The 18,029-nt window shown below is 39.7% G+C and overlaps 2 protein-coding genes across 8 annotated transcripts; one reads left to right on the forward strand and one right to left on the reverse strand.

The window, feature by feature from the left end:
* Window positions 1-75: 75 nt before the first annotated feature.
* LOC116930317 (ubiquitin-like-conjugating enzyme ATG10) lies at window positions 76-5,060 on the reverse strand. Its single transcript, XM_045179092.1, has 7 exons — window positions 4,783-5,060; window positions 4,059-4,154; window positions 1,375-1,506; window positions 1,177-1,291; window positions 915-1,018; window positions 508-611; window positions 76-271 (listed from the first exon to the last, which is right to left on the reverse strand). Exons 1-7 carry the CDS (start codon window positions 4,783-4,785, stop codon window positions 190-192), a joined length of 636 nt encoding a protein of 211 aa, XP_045035027.1. The 5' UTR covers window positions 4,786-5,060; the 3' UTR covers window positions 76-189.
* Window positions 5,061-5,556: 496 nt separating this feature from the next.
* On the forward strand, window positions 5,557-17,975 carry LOC116930311 (single-stranded DNA-binding protein 3). 7 transcript variants are annotated; one of them, XM_032937714.2, is made up of 16 exons: window positions 5,585-6,270; window positions 6,818-6,890; window positions 7,227-7,288; window positions 7,360-7,444; window positions 7,654-7,695; window positions 9,560-9,646; window positions 9,844-9,942; window positions 10,009-10,089; window positions 10,161-10,209; window positions 10,430-10,456; window positions 10,990-11,261; window positions 11,345-11,383; window positions 11,652-11,712; window positions 11,863-11,933; window positions 12,251-12,478; window positions 15,587-17,975. In XM_032937714.2, the coding sequence occupies exons 1-16, from the start codon at window positions 6,215-6,217 to the stop codon at window positions 15,689-15,691; spliced, it is 1,437 nt and encodes a 478-aa protein (XP_032793605.1). In that variant the 5' UTR covers window positions 5,585-6,214; the 3' UTR covers window positions 15,692-17,975. The 7 variants fall into 7 exon arrangements, with proteins under 7 accessions (XP_032793602.1, XP_032793605.1, XP_032793598.1 ...); XM_032937707.2 differs by having other exon boundaries at window positions 5,587-6,270; window positions 12,248-12,478; XM_032937711.2 differs by lacking the exon at window positions 9,560-9,646 and having other exon boundaries at window positions 5,557-6,270; window positions 12,248-12,478.
* The last annotated feature ends 54 nt before the right edge of the window (window positions 17,976-18,029 follow it).

Below are 18,029 nucleotides of genomic sequence, written 5' to 3' on the forward strand. Positions count from 1 at the left end.
GCCATTGTCGGATTGGATGAAACCCAATTGCCCCCCCCCCTCATACCCGAAGGCATGAAAATATCGAACAAGTGATTCGATTTTTTAAACGTTTTTTTTTTTTATTACAGTAAATGTCAACTAGTAAATTTTTTTTGACACAGAACAAATAGAGTCCGTATATACCTGTTGCAAGCGGCTGTAGGGCGTTTACCGGAAGGATGCATAATGATGAGACACGGGACAGCCGACTAAAGGGGCCACAGTTGACATCCATCGGATAAAATATCGCCTAGGTCAACGGCAAAGTTTACTCAACCAGTAAATAATGTTAAAAAGACGAGCTAGTAGGATGATGATTTTAAATTGGGAAGAGATATATTATGAAACGCACGTTGTTTGACGGGATTCGTATAATCAGAAACTACTTCTCAGCCGACTTTGCGATCACCGGGGCAACCAACGACGGAGTGTAGGAGGACACACCATCAAGGAAATCAGATGTAATACGTAAACGATATAACTCACTTTGCATCAACTCGGCCTACGTCGTTGCCTGCGATCTGATCCATCATGTCTGCCGTCCGACACGGATGTAAATGGTACCATGGCTCACCGAGGAAAGGATGTTCCTGCATATGAAATCACATTAAAATCCACACAATGTGCTTTGAGGCGAGCTCTATTTTAGACGCTACTTTATCGTACTATTACACAACATGGCAACAGCTTGACAACACCAAACGTGTGGAAGAAAAAAGTTACATTTTTAGAAACTTTTTTTTTGACAATTACAGCCTGGCGTAGGAAACCCAGTGAAATATGAACAAGATTCGACAATGTGTCAGCAATTCTAAATTTGCAAATTTATTTGGATTCCACTTTTTCGCAAGCTGGCTAATTAAATCGTAATCTTTATAAAGGGGAAAAAAAACCTGTTGCGTCAACGAGCGAAGTCGTTCGGATTCGTCGGATGAAGGACGTCGTTCGGCAGCAGTTAAATCTCTCCATAATTCTTCAGCTTCTAAACAGCTTCCATCTTTAAAAAAAAAAAAAAAATTTTATAATATTATTAAAAAGAAACGCGAATATGAAGAGCTGAATAGAAAAATTGTACCACCCTTCTCCCTAAATAGAAACTGCATTCGCAAGGGGGATAAAGTGGATATTTCACGGTACTAAATCAATTAAACGAACCTCGTCTCCATGCTCTCAAATAGAGTGTAGGCACGGCGTGAGCTAGACTGTACAGCACGTGAAATTCGCCATAGACGGGCCGGAAAGAAGAATCGGGATCAATGCTGCACGGATCCTACGTACACCGATAGTGGCAAATGACAATGTAAATATGCAATTCACCATTTCCTCATCTACTAAATTTCGATTGAGAATTACAATTTCATAAGGTTCCGTCACCGAATCGTGATCGATCGTCGCCACTCGTGCGGATAAAGTTCTCTCCGATGGCTCTCCAATGGCTACGGGGTAGTCCATCCTTTTGGCTAGATAACCGCCACCGTGCTCCTCCTTGAAAAACAAAAAGGATAACATAAAAAATAACAAGAAAAACCGATTAGATGATGTGAAGGAGCCACAAGCAATGCTACGAAACTTTGTGCACAAAGGACCCTGGAGCACCAAGGGCACTTTAAAGCGTAATTCTCATTTTTAATGCAGTTGTTTCACCACAGCTGGTTAACCAGCTTGGCCCACGAGACAAAGGCTTCGTGATTTATCGTGTCCTGAACTTGCACTAACTAGACTAATTACAGGATTTGGTTCCATTCTGATTTGGCCCGATCGATTTTTCTACTGAACTCCGCTTGGCCATACAATGCATCAAGTTAACGATTAACAATCAGCTGAATGCCTCGCTCGCTAAAAGAAAAGGTAAATAACAAATAAATACAAATTATGTACAAGTGGAGTATAGTGGATTTTTGGTACTTGGCACCGCAGTTTCTTTTTTTTTTAATATGGGGCAACTATTAAAAAGTTTTGGGGCGTTGGCTCGCTTGCACTAGTATTCAGATTATTGTTGACAATAACGTCTAAAGGTTTTAGCGATACAAAAAGTAAACTTTATTTTTTCCAACACTTTGTTGTTTAGTTTGTCACTCTCAGTTTTTCAAGTTTCCTTTTTCCTATCAAAGGCAACATACAAACGCACTTTGTTTTCAAGCGCAGGAGACCTATGTCGCCTGAATTTGCATCCATCACACTACATCCAGACGGGTCATTATCTCTTAGTCGCCAAGTTAGTTCCAACGTGAAATTGAAATTAAATTGACTATACCGATGACGCAGGGAAATCTTACAACCCCAGTCTAATTCTTAGCTTGCTTCGATGTTGGAAGCGTGACATGACAATAGAGAAACTCTCAGCTGATCGGACTGCGCCCAATCTTGCATCCGCCTTTTCAATCTATTGCAAAAGCGCACACAATTTCGGCGTCTTTAGAACTGAAACAGTAGTTTGGCGTCACAGGTCTGATGGCTAATGAGTCGAGATGAAAGACATGGAAAGACAGGAGAATGGCAAAAGACGGACATGAGGTGTGGGGGGCAATAGTGCAAGTCATGTTCCGATCCAAGGCAACAAACGGGAAAAACAAAAAAGGTAAATTACTTATGGTGGTCGAATGTGTGGACTAAAATAGACATTGCAATTCACTTTGCTAGTCGCCTTGTGCGTCATGGAAACATCCAATCTAATGTCACTGGATACGTTTGATTTGGATACAAACCATGTTTTGTTTTTTTCTTGAACGAATACGTTTCAATGATAATCGAATTAGACCCAAGGGCGCAGTGCTCTCTCTAATCAGCGCCACATTAACGAACGGAATTTTGCGTAATTGCGTTACGATTGAACAACTAACGCCTTTGCGTTCGCTTCCATTCAGTGCAAACGAGTGATCTAAGTCAAGTTAGAATAATCACAATTTTACTTGTACATCTAATCCTACATTTGTTACAGATTCTGATGAGATCTTTGCAGGAGTTGTAGAGTTTTCCATTCCAAGCTAAAGTTAGCTTGACATTCGTATTGATGGTGTTAGATTGTAACAGATGGTCGAAGTTCTCTCGTCCGCTCTGTCGTGAACACCGGTACGTTACCAAAGTAGAATAGGTTTCAAAAACGCAAATCCTGAATTTTAAGTACTTGTTTTCAAAATAGCGTGAAGCATGAAAGCATGCATTCAAATCGGTTTGTCTACCTCCAACAAATGCTATGCGTTTTTTAAACACTAGATACGATGCAATTCGCAAAAAAATAGAAACGTGAATATTGGCTGCCATCTATCGTCAAACGATCGAATCTTCAAGCGTTTGCAGGAGATCGAAACATTGTTATCGAACGCTATAGTTCATTAACAAAAACACGTTTGGAGTGACGGGCGAGATGTCCCGCATTTCGTTTCGTTGTTGAACAGCACGTTCACATGACACTTTTGTAGTACATTCACGGTTTGAGAATCGAGAGCGAAGGGACACGATACGAATACAAAACGTTTCGTTCCCCACGTTTCCGGCCGTTGTCATTAGCAGCGCCATGACTACCGCTGTGGCCTTTCCACTTCACGTTCAATCGCTAAGGAACCGTCAACCAAGCACGAATAATTTACCCGAATACTGAATTACCTCTTATTAAATCCTTATTATGGCGCGAAACTATGTGAAACAGTTGTTTGAATTCCTAATTAGTAAATTTTTGTAAATCAGGCACAATTCCTAGACATCTTCATACTAGGCTAACACGATTTTACCTTCCTCTGTCGTTTTTTTTTTTTTTTTTTTTTACATTTTTATTTCTTGCTTTGCCCGGAGCCATAGTCAGTGAGCAAAGGGGAAAAAATGAAAATAAAAGATCAGTGGAATAAGAAATCTAAAAAACCTTGGACGAAAATACGCAACGGAAAGTCGAAGGTCATTTTACTAAAAAAGTGGCATAAATCCACGTGATCGACTTAAATGGTAAAAGAATGAAGAAAGACGTCGACTAGTTCACAGTGAAACGTTACAGGTAGCATCGAAATAATATTTGAAGAAACACGTGCACAAAGATGGAAACTTACCAGTGATCCACGAAAATGCCATCCATCACCGATCGAGTCGGACACTGCCAATATGTGACGGACTCCAACCACGAACTCTTCCCACGTTATGGTACCCTTGCACAAATCACAAAATTGTTACTCTGGACGGCACTAAAAAGTCAAGTTCGCCATTAACCAACTGTGAAATATGGAATTAAAAATTTCTCTAGTTGCCCAGTCTAACTACTTTTGACCCTAATGCATTCCATTATCTGTAAACTTGTTACACATTGTCGTGTGTCAGCACCCTGAAACTCGTTTTTCAGCTGCATTTGCTCGACGAAGTGTTTGAACCCTTGCTTGAACTAGCTACACGTCCATTTCACTTGGCTACATTGCAAGTTTTCTCATTTCTTTTCAATTTCATTTTTAAATTACACTTTTATTTTTTGCCGCAACGTGGCAGCGCCGTGCAAACCCATTTTCGGCCACCAGGTGGAAGGCCGACTGTCTGGCCTAGCGGGAGCCGGCAGCCGCAGCCCGGCACGAGGTGGAAGGCATTGATTTTCCGATATTTCTCGCAGCAGTAAGCCAGCAACAAACACACACGTACACACGTAGACATTACGATTTAGCACAGATGCAGTGGCAATGGCATACAATCTAAACCCCCTTTGCCTTGACTGTCGCATGTATAATGGTAAATTGCAAACAACAAAATGGCGATATTTTGGTTGAAAGTTAAATGACATGAAACACTCACCATTGAATGACAGGATGAGATGAGGCGACGTTCTTTAAGTTTTTTTGTTTTTTTTTTTCGGGGAAAGGAGAAAACAGACAAAAAAAAAACACGAATGGAACCGGCGAATAGCCAAATCGAAAGTGAACTGGATGAATGGTGGTGGAATGAAGGAATGACAAGATGGGGAGAGAAGGAGAATAACAGGGGAAGGGGAAAAGCCGGTTGATTGGTCGGAGGATGGCAAATGGGAAAGGAAAAAAGGGGAGGATGTGCAACATCATAGCCAGTTCTCTTAAGACTTACTGGCTTAATGACATTCATTTCTGTTTAAAGTCTGATGAAGTTTTATTTTTAGTTTTTATAAAAGAGAAATTTCGATATTCCGTAAGCTCTTTTATTCGAGGCTGACGCAAGTTGTCAAATCAATATGGCCAAGGCCGGTTAATCTTTTTCTCTTTTTGTTTTAAATATAATAATTCCAATTTAAACGTTTATGATTTCTGTATTTTTTTATAATTGTAGTTAGTCCATTTACTATCCTTCTAAAAATATATTTGCAATCACCAAAATATTTCTATAAATACTCAAAATTAACAGAACACCGCTAGAGAGCGGTGAGCGCTGCGGAGCACGCTGTCGCTAGAGGCGCTGTCAAGTACCCGGATTTCGATGTGAGCAAAGAAGGGAAGAAAGAAAAGCGCGCACATAGACATCACGTTGGTGATACTCTGCGCCAAACGTAGTGTGTGCCAACAGCCGGCGCGCGTGCCTACGGGTTCTCTTGTGCATCGCGCTTCAGTTTGTGCCCTTCGGGTAATATCTAAGAGGGCGCCATATGACAGCGAGGGAAACGAGTGAGGGAGAATACAGGCCCCAGTTACTGCACTATCACTAGACTACCACACAGGCAGTATTGCGCCAGTCACCCAGTCAGTCTTGTGCGTCCTCTCTGCTGGTCCGACGCTGCTGTGTAACTGATTAGACATCCCGCCTCTTGAAACACACAGACAAATACACAGGGTGTCATTCTCTCTTTCGTTTGTCGTGCATGTGTCTATGTGCCGGTCAGTCTGCTGTAGAGTTGTCGGTGAGATTCGACAGCCAATGTGTCTACGCGTCGCGGCCATGAGTTAGAAAGTGTGTGGCGTCGCGCGTGACACTTCCCTCTCCCAAGCGAGACCTACCGAGTGTGTGTGTGTGTGAGAGTGTCTGTGTGTATGTGTGTATATCTTGAGTGTACGTACGCACCAAAGAGAGAGAGAGAGGAATTTCAGTTTTATTTCTGTTTTGGGAAGCTAACATGCTTACCCGACAGATTCAGTTCGCTTGACAAGAACAAGTAACGAGGAGAAACCTAAACATTATTTCGCTACGACGACTGTGATGTGCGTGAGTCAATCTGGCCGACCGTGCCCCCAAAATAGCAAAAACGACGAAAATTGACTCTACTATGTACGCGAAAGGCAAGGGGTCGACGGTACCCTCGGACGCCCAAGCTAGGGAGAAGTAAGTCTTTATTTATCTCTTTATTTCGACGTGGTTATATGCCGCTGAAATGTTTTCTTGTGGGGAGCCTATGTATGTGAATGTATGGTTTGTTGGAGGGAAGATCGGAAAAAAGAAACTACGCGCCAAACGGCAATAGCAGCGGCGTGTTCCAATTCCATCATGGGTTCTTGTTCTCTTTTCGAGTCTTTTACATGATTGTAATGGACGAAAGTCGGCTTGGACTATTCCGAAATAGATTCCAAGGCTCATTTCCACATGGACGAATACTAATATTGTGCAGTATTCATGCGGTAGCGGCTTGGCGTTTGACTCCCTTGTGTGCCAGTGTGTGTTATAAAAAGCTGCCAAGATGGCTGCCGTGTGTGTTGTCCTAACAGTTCTTGTATGTCCCAAGCTTTTTTGGCAGAGTGACAGGACTGCAGTACAGTGGGGGGAAAAAGAAGAAGAAAAATAAAAGAAACAAAAAAACACTCGACCGGTTCTACGCCCGCCATTTTCACACGTTTTTTATTTTTATTTTTGAATGATTTCTCTCTCTTAATAGGTTAGCATTATATGTCTACGAGTACCTGCTGCATGTGGGCGCCCAGAAAGCCGCACAGACATTTCTATCCGAGGTAATATAGATAATTTTTTTAAAAATTTACCAAGAGTTGTTGTTCACTTGTTCATTGGCAGACTGTTAAGTACATTTTTCAATGAGCGGCATCTCTTGCCAGCATTTGGAAGTGGTTAGAGATGTTGTCTTAAGGGCTGCTTTGTGAAACTGGATGGATGTTGACTGATAGATCGATACTTTTGTCCAACATCTATCTCGACGGTTCTTTTATTTTTATTGTGTGACAGCTTTTTCGATGTTTGGCCAACGCGTTAACCCGTGTTAGCCTTCTGCTTGACGTTCTGAAAACGATTTATTTTCAATCATCTTTAAATCTGTTTCATTTTATTTCAAGATTCGGTGGGAGAAAAACATCACGTTAGGAGAACCACCGGGTTTCCTTCATTCGTGGTGGTGGTAAGTACAGCATAGAAAAGAAATCACAATCATAATTAAGTCATTAATGTCTTCTTTTTCAATTTTTATAGTGTATTTTGGGACTTGTATTGCGCGGCGCCGGAACGCCGGGATACGTGCGATCACTCCAGCGAAGCCAAAGCCTTTCATGACTATGTAAGAGGATCCTTCACATCTGCTAATAAATTTTTTTATGTCATTCATAATTCATTTTGATATCGCACTCTAGTTAGTTGTCAAAATAATTCACTTATTAGTCGACATTTAGTCCCTTATCGTCTATCTGCCTCAAACTCTTTTCATTTAATTTAGTTCATTTAACACACTGATTAATTTTTGTTTGTTTGTTTGTTTAAATTTTGTAGGGTTTCGTCAATTCCGGCTATGGCGTCAATGGCATCGCACACGTAAGTAGAACTGGCCACATTTTTGAATTAAGTGAACATGCGCTCTCCCAAATAACATGTGGCGATTCAAATAAGGCGGGCGCTTTTAAGTTCAACGTTTCATTCAGGTGCAGGGCAACAGGTGTACCGTAATTGTTTGTTTAACTGCCCCGAACGATATTAGATTTCCGCCTCGTTCCGACACACGTGCATCAGCATAATCCACCAGACCGTTTTCATTTAACACGTAGATTCATTTTTTTCTTTCTTTCTTCTTTAATTATTTTATTTTTCAAATTAAATCAGGTCAAGACAAAGAAAAGTCTGGGGAGCAATCAAGGTGGGTTAATTTGACCCTCTCTTTGTGGGAAAACTTGCAGGTAGACTCTCGCTCAGGGGAGAGGGATAAGGATTTCTCTTTTTTTTTTTTTTTTTTTTTTCTTTTTAAGGTTCTTCTAGTTTACGTTGTGTGTGTGTGTGTGGAACCCTCGGAGCAGGAATGTGTGTAAGGAACCAATAGGCAACTCGGATTCTCTTTTAGTTGGTGCATGGGGGAGGAGAGATACACCTATTGTTTGAATCCAGAGGGGAGACTAAAAATTGGGGGATCTTTCATTTTGGATTTCGTTGGATGTGTGATATTTCCAACGGTCTTGTTCTGTTTAAAATGGGAGAGAGAGAGAGATGCTTTGTTGCTAGATACCCGGAATTATTCCGATAAATGAGCGCACAGTGGAAAAGAATGGATGCATAGAAGGTTAGTCCATCGGATGCTGTGAAATGAAGGAGAAGACGACGAATGAATCAATGCAGGAAACGGAGGAGAAAAGAGAACTAGATAAAGAGTTGGAAGAGAAAGAGAAAGATAAAAGGACTACCTGAGTGTGTACCTTGAAAAAGTTTTTGAAATTTGACGCTCTAGGGCATGAACCTGAGAAACAGGCGGTCCACTACCGGACACCCTATTCTCCTTGACTGTTATACACACACACACACACACACACTCACTCTGGATTTGTAATCTCGAGGATTCGCAGAAATCCACGAGGCAGGCGTTTCTTAATTTCGAAATATTTCGCGAATATAAAGCGCTTAAAGATTTCGGCCAAATCGACTACGTGCAGGACCGTGCGGACACAAGATCGAACAGACTTGGCATCCTCCTCCGTTAATCGATCCGCTACGTGAGGTCATGCGCATGTCTTGACGATGCACACGAAAAGGCAACAAACAAAAAAAAAGAAGAAATGTGCTTCATCTTTGATATTTCAATTTTGAAGATGTGGATGCTTATCTGAGGCGGAACCGATGAGACAGAAAGCGCCGTGAAGACGTGATTTGTTTTTCATCTCCCCCGCTTCATTATGACGGTACTTTACCTCTTGACCTTATCGGCGTTCGCTCTCTTCTTTTTATTTCCATTTTTTTTTTCTTTCTTTCTTTCTCGTCTCTGTTGCCTCCCAATGCGCTGCATTTCATCCTCCTTTCAAGTAAGTCCCCCGTTGCTATGGCAACCCTTTCGATGGGGGGGGAGGGTCGGCGTCGCTGGGTGGAAGGTTGGAGACGCTCCTAGAAAAAGGTGGAAAGGAGGGGAATTATTAGTCCCTCCTTTTCTTTTTATATTCTGTTTGTAATTTTTTTTCCCTCCCGTCTATTCTTCAGATCCAAAAATATCGATTTTTGACTTATTGAGGCAGTGTGCGGGCGAGCGCCTTATTTGTTCCCGTTTTTTTAAATTTTATTTGTGATCGAAACATAGCCCCCCTCCCCCTTCCCTACCCCCAAAAAAGGACAGTTTTGCTTATTTGTTTATTTGTTTATTTCTCTTTTTTTTTGCTTGGTTTTGTGTGTGTGTGTGCGCGCGCGCTCAATGCCCACATGTTAGAATGCCGGTCCAGTGCCGAGTCCGCTTGGCCAGATGGCGCCAGGAGACGGCATGCCAGGAGGCCCGATGCCGCACGGATTTTTTCCAGTAAGTTTATCCGTTGCACAAAAGACAAAAAATACTATTCTGTGGTGTAATGATGGGTTGGGTCACACTGAATAAACCATTAGGTTAGGGTTTCATTTAAGTTGTACAAGACAAAAAAAAAAAAAAAGTTTCATCAGCTAAAAGTTTTGGGATTTGATTTCTGAAAAATGTCATTAAAAATGAATTCGCTATCGCAGAATTCGGCAATGAGGCCGTCTCCGCCTACTCACCCCGCCTCGCAACCCTCGCCACATCCTCAGCCGCCTACACCACACACTCAGATGATGCCGGGCCAGGTATGTTAAATCGGTGATAAAGTTTTGTTCGGTTACATCTTATCATTTATGTATATTTTTATCTAGCCGTTTATGGGACCACGTTATCCAGGCGGACCTAGACCAGGCAGCGTTCGTATGCCTCAGATGGGACCTGAATTCGGAGGGGTAATTTCAAAATGAAAACAAAGCAAATTTAGCTTTGAATTGATAAATGATCCACTGATTTTTCTTTTTAGCCTCCTGGCCAGCCGATGATGCCCAACAGTCTGGATCCCACTCGGCAAGGTAGATATTGAACACCCATAAAGATTTAGCGTCTGTCCCTATGCATAATGGTTAAACAGATGAAATTCCACACCTCTTTTTCTTTCTGTATCTATTTATTTTTATTTTTTTTTTTATCATTAAAACTTTGATTAAATTCAATCAGTGAATATTATGTATATATACATACGTAAGACAGATGATGTTTATTGATGTTATCTTTGAAACTCCTTCGACTCAGGTGACGGCGAGTTCGTAGGTTGGCAAGGTACACATAATTCAGCAAAGCCTCTGTATGTGTCTGTGTCTGTTTATTTTTATTTATTTAATTTTTATTTCCATTGATTAATTCAGTTTTTTTAATTTTTCTACCCAAGTATTTAACGCTTTCTGTATTGAAACTCTTATCTCCCTATTTTCTTTTTGTTTTGAAATTAATTAAACAAACAAACAAAAAATAGTCGTTTACGTTATCGATCCACGCGGACGGCCACGCACTCTGTTGAAACTGTAGTTGTTTTCTAAGCGGCTCGTGTTGAAAACTGTCGGTGATCAGATGACAGATCGATTTGCCGTTTTTGTTTTTGTTTTTTTCCGGCCGTCAAGCGTTCTATCTCCTTTTTCAGTTTTTCTTTTGTTGTTTTGGTTTGTGTTACGTTAGCGGCTTTGTGTTGCACTTTCTTGTTTCCGCTGGCCCTGCTTTATTATTTTTGTTGTGATTGTTTTGTTGTTGTTCCCCCCCCTTTTTAATCTTATGTAGCGCCAAGTATCTTATTCGATATTTTTAAAATTTTCGTTTAGGTCCTCCGATGTCCGGTATGGGTCCCCGACTCGGTGGTCCTCGAGGGCCGGGTGGAATGGGACCCATGGGTCCAGGTGGTCCAGGTGGAGTACCTGGAGGCTACGGCCCTGGACCAGGAATGCGAGGGCCCGGTCCTGGTATGATGGGTCCTGGCGGTCCAATGGGTCCCGGAGGCGGTGTTCCCGGTGGGCCCGGCGGACCTCTACCAAACATGGGTGGCATGGGTGGACCTGGCGGTCCTCGGCCACAGTGGCAACCGAATTCTTCAACGGTAAATGCCATTTGCTATAAAGATGAAACGTTAGAAACATGAAATGTCTAAATGTTTTTGTTGTGTGCTCTTTTCATTTGCAGCCAATGAATTATCCATCATCATCGCCTGGCAACTACGGGGTAAGTTGAGAGAAGCCAGTTGAAAATAAAAGAGGAGCTAACCCCATGTCGTATACATATTGATACATAACTTATTTTATTTTCAGTTTTTAACCGTAACATGAATTTTTATTCTATGATTTTACTATACCCTTTTTTTCCCCCACCCATTCTTTTTTTCCGACCAAAACAAAAACTAACGACTATTTATTTTGACAAACTTTGTGTGTTTCTCTCTCCGCTGTTCTCTCTGTGCCTATTTTCTTGTGGTTCGGCGATGTTCGCACAGGGTCCACCCGGCTCTGCTGGACCACCAGGTCCCGGCACACCCATCATGCCTAGTCCACAAGGTGAGTTTTGTCCTTTCAATTCCGGCCGCTCGGAAAACAACAAGGAAAAATCTCTTGCCAAAACAACACCACAGCTTACAAAGCTTAACGGGCACTGAATTGACTGACGTCGATGTGTGTGTGTTTTTGTTTTTTATTATCATCAACCAGATTCGTCTAGTTCAGGAGGGGACGGCATGTACACGATGATGAAATCTGTGCCGGGTGGAGCCATGCCAGGAGTACGCGAATTTCTCATCTTCCCTCTTTCTTCATTTCTCCCATCTGTCTTACACTTTTCTTCTTCTTTTTTTTCCTTCACACACAAACAAAAAAGAAACACTAACTCCTTTTTATTTCACGTAGTCTTTATCTGGATTGGTCACCTTGATAAATTATAGAAAACAAAAAAAAAACCTTCTTGCTTCTGTCTTATCTCTCTCACTCTCTCTTTCTCTCAATTTTTTTTAAATTTTTTTGGCACAATTTGAATTCTGAAATCGTTAATCAGTTGGCTTACTAATTGTTTGTCTTTGGTTATTTTCAAAATAAAAAGCAGGACTTCCCGATGGGTGGCGGACCTGAAGGAGGTCCTATGGGACCGATGGGTCCTTCGGCTATGGGCCCGGTTATGAACGGTGGCGATGGCCTGGATGGCATGAAAAGTTCACCAGCAAACGGTGGTCCAGGGACACCGCGGGACGATGCCGGCGGAAACGGCGGCGGAGGTGGCGGAGGAGGCATGGGTGACTACAACCTGGGCGGCTTCGGAGGCCCCAATGAGAATGTGAGTATGTCCGGCAGCTTCTTCGGTTCGTGAAAAATTGAAAAGTCCGACAAATAACAAAAAAAAAGAAAGAAACGAACGAACAGAATGGAAATAACTGAGAGAAGAAAGTTTGGATTTGAAACGAGAGAGGATATCGCGGGTCACAGGGCGGGAAGGGAATCGAGAATAGAAAAATGTAAGTTGGTCTCCGGCAGTAGGAAGAAAAAAGAAAAAAACTAACTCTGTCACGAGACGAACCCATTTTGAAAAAGAAAAAAAAAAAATTTGCTATATTTTAAATGGCCGTTTACCGTCCACCATTCCCTTCTATTGTCTTATTTCACTGGCCGTATACATCCCTCCTCCCTTCACCTCCCAATTTTTTTAGATTTTTTTTAACATTTCCTAATATTTGAATCCGTGTGTTGTTCGTCATTCTCTCTCTCCCCCTTTTTTTTTTTTTTGCCCGGATAATTTAAGTTATATATTCTTTCTCCTTCAGCCTCTCCACGATGCTGCTCAAATTAATTAGTAGCTTTTTTAAATTTCAGTTCAAACAATTTGTTTGTTTTTAATTTTTTGAGCGGAAACAACTCGCAAACATTTTGGGAGGGACATTGTATTTGTAATTGGCATCAAACCGTTTCTCCTCTTTTCCATTGAAAATAATTTTTTTTTTGTTTGTTTGTTTTTATTCTTCCCCACTTTTTTTAAATTATTTACAACAAAAAAAAACGTGATTTAACTACAACAGCTCATTGCACCCGTACCCCGTTATCTTTACTGATGACTGGATGACCATTACTCGTTTTTAATTTCTCTGTAACCGCATTATGATTGGATTTTTTTTTTTTTTGGTCTGGAGGGGAGGGTGAGGGGGCGTGCGTGAATTATTGTGAGATACAAGTGAATCATCATCCCGAATCGTCTGATATATATTTTCCTCGCTCCTCCCCTCCCCCTTTTTCTTTACGCAAATGACCTCCCTCGCCACCCCACGAATTGCAACTTATTTTACGACTCGTGTTTAATTTTTTTTTTTATTATTATTTTAGCCGTCAATCTGTAAACAAAAATATAAGTAATCTCTCTTTGACACGTTCTTTCACTACTCTCTTTTTTTTTAAAGTTGTTTTCGAAAAAAATTTCCCCCACTCTCACTTTTTGACTTAAAAAAAAATAATGTAATTAAGTGGTATATTTTTTGAATCAACACAACTTAATTTTTCTTCCCCACTCTCTCCTAAAATTCTTATTGGCCATGACATTTTTTTTCCCCGCCCACCAACTGGGAATCGACTGTTTCTAATTTCTTTATTCTGCGGGGGAGGGGAGGAAAACATTCAATAAATACTCGAACGTGCTTTTCAATTGATTTCATTATAGTTCGTGTTATTTTCATTTTTTAATTAAAATTGACCCTGTAACGACCCATTCAGTCTCAATAGAATCGTCTCTCTCTAAAACAATGATATGATATGTAATAACTACCGATATCCTTTTTGTTTGTGTAATACGTGTGAATGTTGTGGAGTGAATGGACGGAAAATTTTGGCGGCTGCATGAACGTAATGTTGTATTGATTTGAATCTTTAAAAAAAACGAAAAAAAAAACAACAACAAAGCTATTGAAAACTATCCGCAAAAAGGAACAAAAAGAACAACAAACATACCATTCAGTTTTTCTTTTAAAAAATAATAACAAGAAAATCAAACTTATGGACTTGATTTTTTAAAAAATATTATCATTTATTTTATTTATTTATTTTTTTAATTATTTTTATACCTACTACTGCTTCTATTTATTTTACCTTATTTTCTTTTGATCTATTCAAAATAATTCTGGCTCTCATTGGTGTGACGGACAAACAAAGCAGCAATCCCTCCACACATTTATAACTTATCGGTAGCGCTCATTCACACCTGGTCCTACCTATCTTTCATTTTTCTTTTCCCTTTTTTTTTTTTTTTTTTTTTTTTTTTCATTGAAACTTAACTTGAGGGGGCGGCTGGATTTGATGTTCTTTCACTATTTCCTACTTCAGTTTTTGACGTGATACGTTCCGTGAGCAAGAAAGAGAGTGAGAGACATGCATTTTAAATGTAAGATCATATCTGAGAAAAAGAAGATGTTTTGCTGGTGATTGGAAGAAGCAAAAGAACAGGTGTGTTCCTCTGTGTTCCTCTGTGTATGTGTGTGTGTGCTTTTCGTGGACGGTCTTGTTTTTTTGGTTTTTTTTTTTGTTTAAATTGTTTTTCCGACGTTTTTGCTCATTCCTCACACAATTCACAGATTCACTTATAATTTTGAAAAAAAAATTCATTGTTTTTTTGGGCTTATTTTTCTTTTCCCTTATCTTTTTTTGTGTGTGTGTGGTGGCGGTGGTTTATTTACGACTTAAATTTTCATTCCAGCCGTCAGTCAGCTTGAACGACACGACGTACAAATTCATTGGATCTTGAACACAAAATCAAGACGCGCGAGTCAATAAAAAAAAGATAATTTTACACCATTCATGCATTCCATTTTGCCCCGGATTTAGGAACCAGCGTTTGTTTCACTTGCCCAACAAAACACAATCGTTAACTTGCACACGGAGCTTGTACAATAGGTCAGCCATATCTGCAAAAGATAGCGAAAAGTCTTGTTTGTTTGTTTTTTTTTACACACAAAAGAAAAATGAAAATCGAAGTTCCAGTTACAGCTGCCATGTTTTTTTGTTTTTTTTACCTTGTCGCAATTCAGCGCCCAATCGGCCCGTCACACCAGTCGAAAGTTCAGTCGATTTCTTGTTTGTTTGTTTTTTGTCTTTTTGTCCATTGACGTAAAGAATCAAAAAATTTGATCGGTTCAAGATTAAACATTTTGTAGGACACACAGAATGGTACAATAACGAAAAAGAATGGTTTTCACCAGCTTGTCGTTGTTGTCGTATGGTTCGACAAGTGCCAAAGCTTTTCGTTTTGATTGTCCTGCGAGCGAAAGAGAAACCAATTTTTTTATCATTATTATTATTATTATTCCTTAACTTTAATTTATTTGAAACGAAATGGAAAGGAAAAAGAGAGAGGGACCCATTTGGAAATTTTGTTTTTGAGCCACTCTGGTTTGTTCATCGTTTGCAGGATCAAACGGAGTCGGCGGCCATCTTGAAAATCAAGGAAAGCATGCAGGAGGAAGCCAAGCGATTTGAAACCGATTCCGACCATCCCGATTACTTCATTCAATGAACTTACCTTTCCCTCCTCACCTTTTAACAATTTGCGCACACACACACATACATACATACACACACACACACACACACTTGAACATTTCGTAAAAACACATGTGATCGCGCGTTTGGTTGACTGTTTGGAGAGACAACGACAAAAGAGAACTTTGAAGCACACAGTCTGACCTTCTATATTTTGACTTCCATTTGTTTCTTTTCTTCCTCTATACATCGACAACATTTTCCATTCACTTTTTTTTTTCCTCTTCCAACGGTTTCGGTATTTTTCCTTCCTTTATTTTTATACTTCCATTTTGAATCTCGATTCCGTCCGCCATCTCTTTTGATTACATTTTCCCCTCCGTACTCACATTTGCCGTGTTTCTATGGCTGTTTCTTTTTTTATTTTATTTTTTAATACCTGACCTTTATTCTAATCTCACCTTCGCTATGACAGAGGAAGCGCGTTGATCTGTGTGTGTGTGTGCATGTTTGTTTCTTCCAAACCAAAAGCAAAACAAACAAAAGAGAACCATGTGTGTTTGTGTGTGTCTTTCTTTCTCTCTCTCTCTCTCTTCCTAACATCTGCTCACAAACATATAGTGTTTTAATGTCGTAGCAGTGTCCAGCTTCCGGACGAGAAAGATATCGAGCTCTTCCGGTGGGAGGGGCAGGAACAGAGGGTGGGGGGTTCCTGATAACAACGTTCTATTTCAGGTATGCTTTTTTTCCCAAATGAAAGGGCACCCTTCATCATCGTCGTGTTTCGTTTAATGTTTGTCATTATCTGAAGTATTCCTATGGAAATCTTAAAAAAAAAAAAACGAACAAAAAAGTGAATCAAACAAAAAGGGGAAAATTACAAACGCGAAGATCATCAACACACAAGAAAAACAAAATGGCGCCTTGGCAAAAGGTTGCAAGTCCTAAAATTGCAGTACATGTATACTACATATAACGATATCTACATATTCATATTGGATTTGACCTTCCTAATCCATTTACCCGTTCCTCTACCGGTTCACCAAAAAAATCGATATGGTATATATACATACAAAACACACATATTTTATACATATTATACGCCTAGTTTTCTTCCTGCTCCAATTTTTGGTTCCTCTTTCTCATGGCGCGATCTAACGAAATGACCGAATTTTTCAACGCCTAGAGTATTTTCTACAGTTTTTATGTCACTGATTTTGGCGATAGAACGACGCCAATTTTCTCCAGACAACATACCGGTGTGTCTTGTATTCAAATTTTTTTAATCAAATTTTGTTGTCATTTTGTTCCGCTGGTGTCATCAATCAAGAACCATACACCGTGAATCCTTCCCGCCGCTCCCCGCCCCTTTAAAAAAAAATCCCATTTAAAGTTAGATTAGTTAAATCTTGAAATATGCGAATGGTGTGATGTATTTGTTGAATCGGGCCGGTGATTTTTATATTATTTCATTTCGTATGATGACAAATGTCCGCGTACACTTCAAACCTTCATATTTTGCATATGAAAAGAAAGAAAAAAAGAATCGATTATCATTTTGTTTTTGTTATTTTAGCCTTTCTTCTCCTCTTTGTTACAAGTCAAACAGTCATCATAATTATGTGTTACGATCCTTACTACAGAAAATGTTTGTTTTTGTTTTGTTTATGTTTTTTTTTTGTAACTAAACCTGAAGTTATATAAAATTACGTGAAAAAAAGATGCCCATGCCACGTGTTGTAATTTTGCATACAAAGTATCTTATGGTAAAGATGGCCGAGAACAAATCAAAAAATGAAATCCACCTATGTGTTTTTAATTTCATATTTTCATATTGTTTACGAATGAATCAACTTTTTCAGCCATATATTACCGGCAAAAGAAATTAAATTAAATTAAACACTGATTCGCAATAAAATATTAGTTTTCCTGCCAATCAAGTATTTTTTTAACAAAACGGAATCGAAATGGTTTTATCGCAAACACTTTGAATTTGATTAACTCAAAGACTATAAATCCCAAGTCAAAATGAACTTGATTTTCGATATCCTCATAAAATTTCAAATGGCAATCATGTATTTATACAGCAATATTTTTTTCAAGAAAAAGACAGGCTTATTTTTTTGTATGCCAGACTTTTTCGTGAAACAGTTTGAATTTGAATATGCCCATTTCATAAATTGTAAATCCCAGGTGGGTGACATTAGCCGACTGATTAAAGATCTGAGATAGCTGAATCAACATTATAATTCATTTCGGCTAGTTTCATTTTTGCAATGTATTGTTTTTTTTATTTCGATATACCTTTGAGTTTTTCACCTGGTTTGCTAGAAATAGTTCCAGTAAGACTCGCTAGATGAGGACCCTGCTTT

The sequence above is a fragment of the Daphnia magna genome, linkage group LG9 (genome assembly GCF_020631705.1).
Source record: "Daphnia magna isolate NIES linkage group LG9, ASM2063170v1.1, whole genome shotgun sequence".
Classification (NCBI taxonomy): Eukaryota; Metazoa; Arthropoda; class Branchiopoda; order Diplostraca; family Daphniidae; genus Daphnia; species Daphnia magna.

Coding starts and splice junctions, on each gene's coding strand:
- LOC116930311 (XM_032937707.2), top strand. CDS start 6,215: ATGTACGCGAAAGGCAAGGGGTCGACGGTACCCTCGGACGCCCAAGCT. Junction 9,647..9,843: donor TGCCGCACGGATTTTTTCCA/GTAAGTTTATCC, acceptor TCGCTATCGCAG/AATTCGGCAATGAGGCCGTC. Junction 11,713..11,862: donor CATCATGCCTAGTCCACAAG/GTGAGTTTTGTC, acceptor ATCATCAACCAG/ATTCGTCTAGTTCAGGAGGG.
- LOC116930317 (XM_045179092.1), bottom strand. Junction 1,292..1,374: donor TGACGGAACCTTATGAAATT/GTAATTCTCAAT, acceptor CGGTGTACGTAG/GATCCGTGCAGCATTGATCC. Junction 1,019..1,176: donor TTTGAGAGCATGGAGACGAG/GTTCGTTTAATT, acceptor TTTTTTTTAAAG/ATGGAAGCTGTTTAGAAGCT.